At 51.9% G+C, this 5,884-nt stretch overlaps 1 protein-coding gene across 1 annotated transcript; it reads right to left on the bottom strand.

Moving 5' to 3' along the window:
- Window positions 1–1,761: 1,761 nt before the first annotated feature.
- On the bottom strand, window positions 1,762–5,460 carry LOC133890614 (probable galactinol--sucrose galactosyltransferase 2). Its single transcript, XM_062331072.1, has 8 exons — window positions 4,984–5,460; window positions 4,515–4,756; window positions 4,295–4,385; window positions 4,132–4,180; window positions 3,927–4,018; window positions 2,973–3,780; window positions 2,672–2,874; window positions 1,762–2,575 (listed from the first exon to the last, which is right to left on the bottom strand). Exons 1-8 carry the CDS (start codon window positions 5,172–5,174, stop codon window positions 1,972–1,974), a joined length of 2,280 nt encoding a protein of 759 aa, XP_062187056.1. The 5' UTR covers window positions 5,175–5,460; the 3' UTR covers window positions 1,762–1,971.
- Window positions 5,461–5,884: the final 424 nt, after the last annotated feature.

Here is a 5,884-nt window from a genome sequence, read left to right as displayed (position 1 = left end):
CTGGAGTCATGTTTGTGATTAATTTGAGACGCTTAAAATGACTTGGATATAAGATATTTGTGAGCATGAATTGCATGGAGAGCGCGGCACGACTTGTTTATTAAATCATGTGAGCTGGTGTTGAACTTTCCTAGGTGCGAAAAATGGATATTAGATATCTGTATTATTCGATATTTATATTCAGATAAACGTAAATATGGTAGGCAAAATCTGTATCCGATTGACAGATAGATATGATGGATATATCCGTTTGCTTCCTAAATATGAATATGGATATATCCGAATTCGTTTTCTCAGAAATGGATATAGATAATATCCGTATCCGAATATGTAGAAATACTTCTATGAAATATAAATGAGTAATATAAAATTCTATATATCTTGTTCTCCTATTTAATTCTTTCGATTTTACCTATTAATTTAATGTTTGGTATTGTACAGCATATATTGCAGTGCTTTAATCTTGTTGGCGCAAGAATATGTGTGGCATGAATAAGTACAGGGAGAGTACACTTACAGGAGTGTGCTCAAGTTTGGAGAAGAAGTGGAAAGAGAGAGAAACACCAGATATGTGATGGTTAAGAAGGATTGATCCCTTAGTATGATGCCAATAATCTGTATTTATAGTGTCAGACATGGTGTAAATGTATAAATATATCTTTATAAGATAGCGATACAAAACATCGCTATCCTGCAGGGACCTAAGACTGGTTGAATTACTTGGCATGGGTCTAAGTAGGATGTATTTTACCCATAATCAGAAGATATTATCTACCATACCAATACAGTAGTGCAAGTGGCCCTAGGGATGTGGCACCTAGTCGGACGCGTATTGGGATGCCACACTGTCCAAGGTGTCTGTCCAGCCCCCACTTATACTTGGGATGTTAGGACGGCTCCTACATGCATCGTATTGAATGCTGGTCATTTCCTTGTCAAAGGAGGACAATTGGTGGACCCTATTTGGTTGATCTTTCTCTAAGATCATACGGCCCCTCCCTTCGGGTTCCGGAGGAGCCTACCCATGCTCTGGGAGACAGGGGCTCCGGAAGGCAATGGTTTTGAGGGCATCGAGGGCTCCAGGAGACAGGGGCTCTTGGGGGCTGTGGCTCCGGCGGCGTCGAGGGCTCCAGGAGACAGGGGCTCCACAAGGCTGTCTTCGAGGGTGTTGAGGGTCCCTAGAGATGACTCTCACCCTCTCCTAGAGGACGGCTTCTTCTCCCGTTTTGGCTCCTAGAGGACGGCTTCTTCTCCTGTTTTGGGGATAGCTTCTGGAGGGACCCACAGCCTCTGAAAGTCAGGCTTTCTTCTGTGGAGTTGAAACTCAATGATTCTAACGAAGCTTCTAGTGGTGACCTTTTAGTGATATCTACGGGTTAAGGTATTTCCCCCAACAAATCTCTCATTCAACGATCTAAAATCATCTAAAGTTATGGTATTATATTAAAAATAGCTCTTTGCCTTAAGGTAAATGGTTAATCCACTAAAAATAAAGTTCATTATGTTAAATTGTCACCATGCTTATGTCAAATAAATTTATTATTTTATAATTTATCATTAAAGTTATAGGATATTAGCATACAACTGAATCTAAATATGTATTTAGATGTGGATTTATATTCGAATAATCTAATTTATATTTGTATTAAAAATATCCGTATTTGTATTCGTATTAAAATATAGATAGAAATATAAAAATAAACTATTCAATTAGTATCCCATCCGTTTCCACTTAAACTTTCCTTTGGCTCTGATCCAATATTATGTTTTGTGCAGAAAGGTGTAGACATTTCATTTCAACACCCGGCAATCAGAGTCATATTACAAGGACACCACCTTTATTTTGCAGTAATATAACATTCATATCATACGTGACATTGGCGTAGCAAAGCATACTCTCTCCAACAATGGCACTTCATAACCTCTTTCTCCCTCGCTCCTGCACGGCAGCACACGACCAATGGCCACGGCCTAAACCAGAATCTCCAGCGTCCACCGGTACAGCTCCTGCTCCGGCGTGGGCAGGTCGATGGCGACGAGCCCCGTGCTGGCGTCGTACCTGAACTGCACGTCCGCTGAGTCCAGTAGGCACTTCACCGGCTTCCGCGAGCAGAAGGCGCCGAACCGGCCGCACCCGCGCACCCTGAGCACCACGGCATCGCGGCCGCCGCCGTTCACGGCGCACTCCTCCACGGCGCCGCCGGCGTTGAGCATGTCGAGCAGTCCTATCGGCGCGAACGAGACGTCCAGCGTGACGGCGCGGACGGGACAGACGTGGAACAGCTCGTACTCGACCGTCCCGAGCGTCACCGGTAGCGCGGCGCCACGAGGCAGCCGGACGAGCTCACCCGCGCGGTGCGCGTACACGACGGCCTCGCCATCCCACGCGCCGTCCTCGCAGCCAGCGACACGCGCGATGGCGTCGACATCGTCGGCGCGCACTGAGCCGGTGAGCGTCCCGGGCGCCGCGTCGTGCACGCGCGTCCTCTTGGTGACGCGGCACCACCCGGCGCCCTGGCAGTTGAACACACCCACCACGCCACCGCACTTGTTCAGGTTCCATATCTTGAGCAAGCTGCACACCAATCATGAATGAACACATCAGGCTTGGCTTCCATTGAAAATTAAGGACACATCAGACCTCCATTGGCGAGAGTGCTTGTTCGCTCACCTTGCGCCATCGCGCGCCGGGTCGGAGAAGAGGCAGTCGCGGGTGGGGCGGCCGGGGAGCTGCGCGCGGAGCACGGAGCCGTCGGGGAGGACGATCTTCCTGAGCAGGTCGAAGTTGTGGTTCCCCGGCTTGTCGCTGACATATATCGGACACCCACCTATTGCCCTCGCTGCTCCGTGGTACTCCGCCGCCGGGTGCAAGCTCTGGCGAATCCAGCGGACAGAAATCCATCGATCAATTAATGGCGCGACAGGATAAAAAACAGAACAAGTCATGATCAAGAATGAAGATGCTTAGTTACGTGGAACATGTCCCAGTCAGGCTGCATGAACTCGCCGAGGAAGAGCGTGTTGTAGGCGACGGAGGCGACGTGGACGGTGTGCGACGCCGGGTCGTGCGGGTAGAAGTCATCGGAGGCGCGCACGACGGCGGTCTGCCTGGCGCTGTAGAGCATGTCCGTGTTGTGGCACATGCACGAGATGCACCCGTTGTCGGGGAAGCTCCGCGCCACGGACGCCTCGAGCGCCCGGTGGTACGCCCGCGTGATCGCGACGCGCCCCCCGTGCCCGGCGCCAAGCGTCTCGATGATGTTTTGCACGTCCACCTTGACGCCGTCGACGCCGCAGGAGGCGAGGTACGCGTGGAGCTCACCGTAGAAGTCGCGGACGCGGCGCGGGTGCACGAGGCCAAGACCGATCACTGAGAGCGAGTCCATGACGATGTCCGGCTGGTTTCCCGTGACGCCGGGGGACTGGACCGGGTACGCCAGCGCGGGCTCGTAGTGCTCCATCCCCGTCCCCAGCGACGGCGTCACGCCGCCCCAGTACCCGGCCATTGCGTGCCATACGTACACCTGTTTCACGCCGTAGTGTGCCTTGGTTTCCGCCACCAGGCGCTTCAGCCCGCCCGGCGCCTGCTCGTCGTCGGCGGCATCCTCTGCCGCGTTGTTGGCCTGGAACTTGGCATTCTCCTTGATCCCGGTCAGCCGACTCGCGAACTGCGCGCCTTCCTGGACCGAAACGTTGGGGTCGGGCTTGTTCTCGCTGCCGATCTGCTGCCAGCCGTCGTCGATGATGAGGAAGCGCGGCGGCGCGCCGCCGTTGGAGAGGCTGCAAGCAAGAACATGCAAATTAATCTCAGCTTAATAACTTATCTCCAGTCTTTCAAAAAGTTTTTAAAATCTGAACAGTGGTAAGCAAGAACAGAGCAGGCGAAGGGATTCACAGGGGAGAGGGAGAGGAATTGTTTGCTGTACCTTTGGAGGCCCTGCTTGACGCCACTGGCGGTGACGTCCGTGTAGAAGGCGTCCCAGGTGCACCACCCGAACCAGTCCAAGAACGACGGCACCTGCGCATGCACCAACAAACAACACGACATTCAGATCATCACGCCGAAGCCGATCCATCTCTGCAGAAACCAAAGCAGAGACAGTCAGAGAGACAGAGAGGCAAAACGCTCACCTTCTTCTTCTCCCTGTGGTGGAACGTCTGCATGTGCTTCTCCACCGCCCTGTAAATCCAGCCATTTCTCATGTCAGTTACCGCACCTTGCATTGATCATGCAGCTAGGCATCACCATCGGCGACCAGGTGAAATAACTTCAGGGGAGAAGTCTTCGACGTACGTGACGGCGGCGGTGATGGTGTCGAAGGGGTTGTCGCCGGCGTGGATGTACAGCATGTGCGCGCCCTGCTCCGTCTGCACCGCCTTGTCCCCTGCTCACAGAAGCAACCATGACGTCGGCTTGCTATCATCTTGGCCATGCATCATCGCTCGTCGCGGATGATTAATAACTAGCTGATCGTACAAGGAGAGTACGGATGGAGGTGTCCATGACTAATTACCGCTCTCGATGCAGATCTGCAGCTCGTCGCTGTCATTCCCCTGCAGCGCCGCGCGGAACTGCCCCTCCAGCAGCGGCAGCATCACCACGTACACCGGCTCGCCGTCTTCTCCGTCGCCGGCGGCAGGGGGCACCTCAATGAGCATGAACTGGGTCTCGAGCGGGACGTCGCGGCCGGAGACGCCCATCCGCTGCGTCATCCACCACAGCTTGAACCGGAACAGGCACAGGAACCGGCAATCCCTGCACACCACCACCGACAGCAACGCAGATCATGAACAATTTCTTTTTTGCTTTTTTCAATGTGATCACAAGCCAACGAGATTACTGCTACAAAAAATTTGCTACAAAATTCTTTCCAAACAATCTCTTTGTGGTTCCAAATTGATTTGGAGAAGTAAAGATGTAAACAGCACATAATTTCAGAATTGTAAGAAGGACTAACTGCGACGTCGATTACTACCACTCACCTCAGCGTGCCCAAGGTGAAGACGTGGTGGCTCTTGGCCTCGCCTGCGTTGGCGCCGACGAATGCCCCGTCGACGAGCCCCGCCCCCGAGCCGTGCGCCGCCGCCACGTTGTCCGGCACGCCGGACAGCACCGTCCGGCCGCGCGCCTCCAGCCTGCCGTCGCTTACCGTGATCCGCGGCGTCACCGTCATCTTCGATTATATATATATATATATATAATTCCTCCGCTGATCAATCCAATCGATACTCAAGGATCACTGCTACTGCTCGATCCTTGCTTATCCTACGATAACTGCAAAGCACACCTCTGCAAGAACAATGCATGCAAGAATCAACCGCTGGTCATCACAATCAAAATCAAAGATCAACTTCCCGCAAAAAAAAAAAAAAAAAATCACGAAGCTCAAACAGCATGCAAGCAAGCAAGTGATCACGAGAGAGAAGCAAGGAAGAAGGAGACGAACCCTCGACCGATTTCGAGGGAGATGAGACGGCGAAGGGTTTATATTTTATACTTGTACACGCGGGGGAGGACGATGGGCGGGGTGACGTGGCCTGTGACGGGATTCGTCGCATGGTGCAATGGTAGATGGACACGTGTTTTTTTAAGTTCCTGCTTCTGCTCTTCTCGATGCACACAAGAACTCCTTCCAGTTTTGCCCCTGGGACAATCGAAAGATCTTTTGGCCTTTCAGTCTAAAAATAAAAAAATTCCAGATAAGGGTTGCTGCGTGTGCACCGTAAGATCTTTTTGCCTTTGGAGGGAGGAGAGATTTTCTTGGGTCCAGCTGCATGCATGAATACATGATAACCTGCAGTTTGAGGGCGGCGTCCAAATTCAACGTGTTTCTATCGTACAAGCAAAAAAGAAATTGCATGGACTAGTGTAACGAAACCGCAG

The sequence above is a fragment of the Phragmites australis genome, chromosome 14 (genome assembly GCF_958298935.1).
Source record: "Phragmites australis chromosome 14, lpPhrAust1.1, whole genome shotgun sequence".
Lineage (NCBI taxonomy): Eukaryota > Viridiplantae > Streptophyta > Magnoliopsida > Poales > Poaceae > Phragmites > Phragmites australis.
The sequence above is the reverse complement of the archived record's forward strand: the minus strand, read 5'-3'. Positions and strand labels throughout refer to the sequence as shown.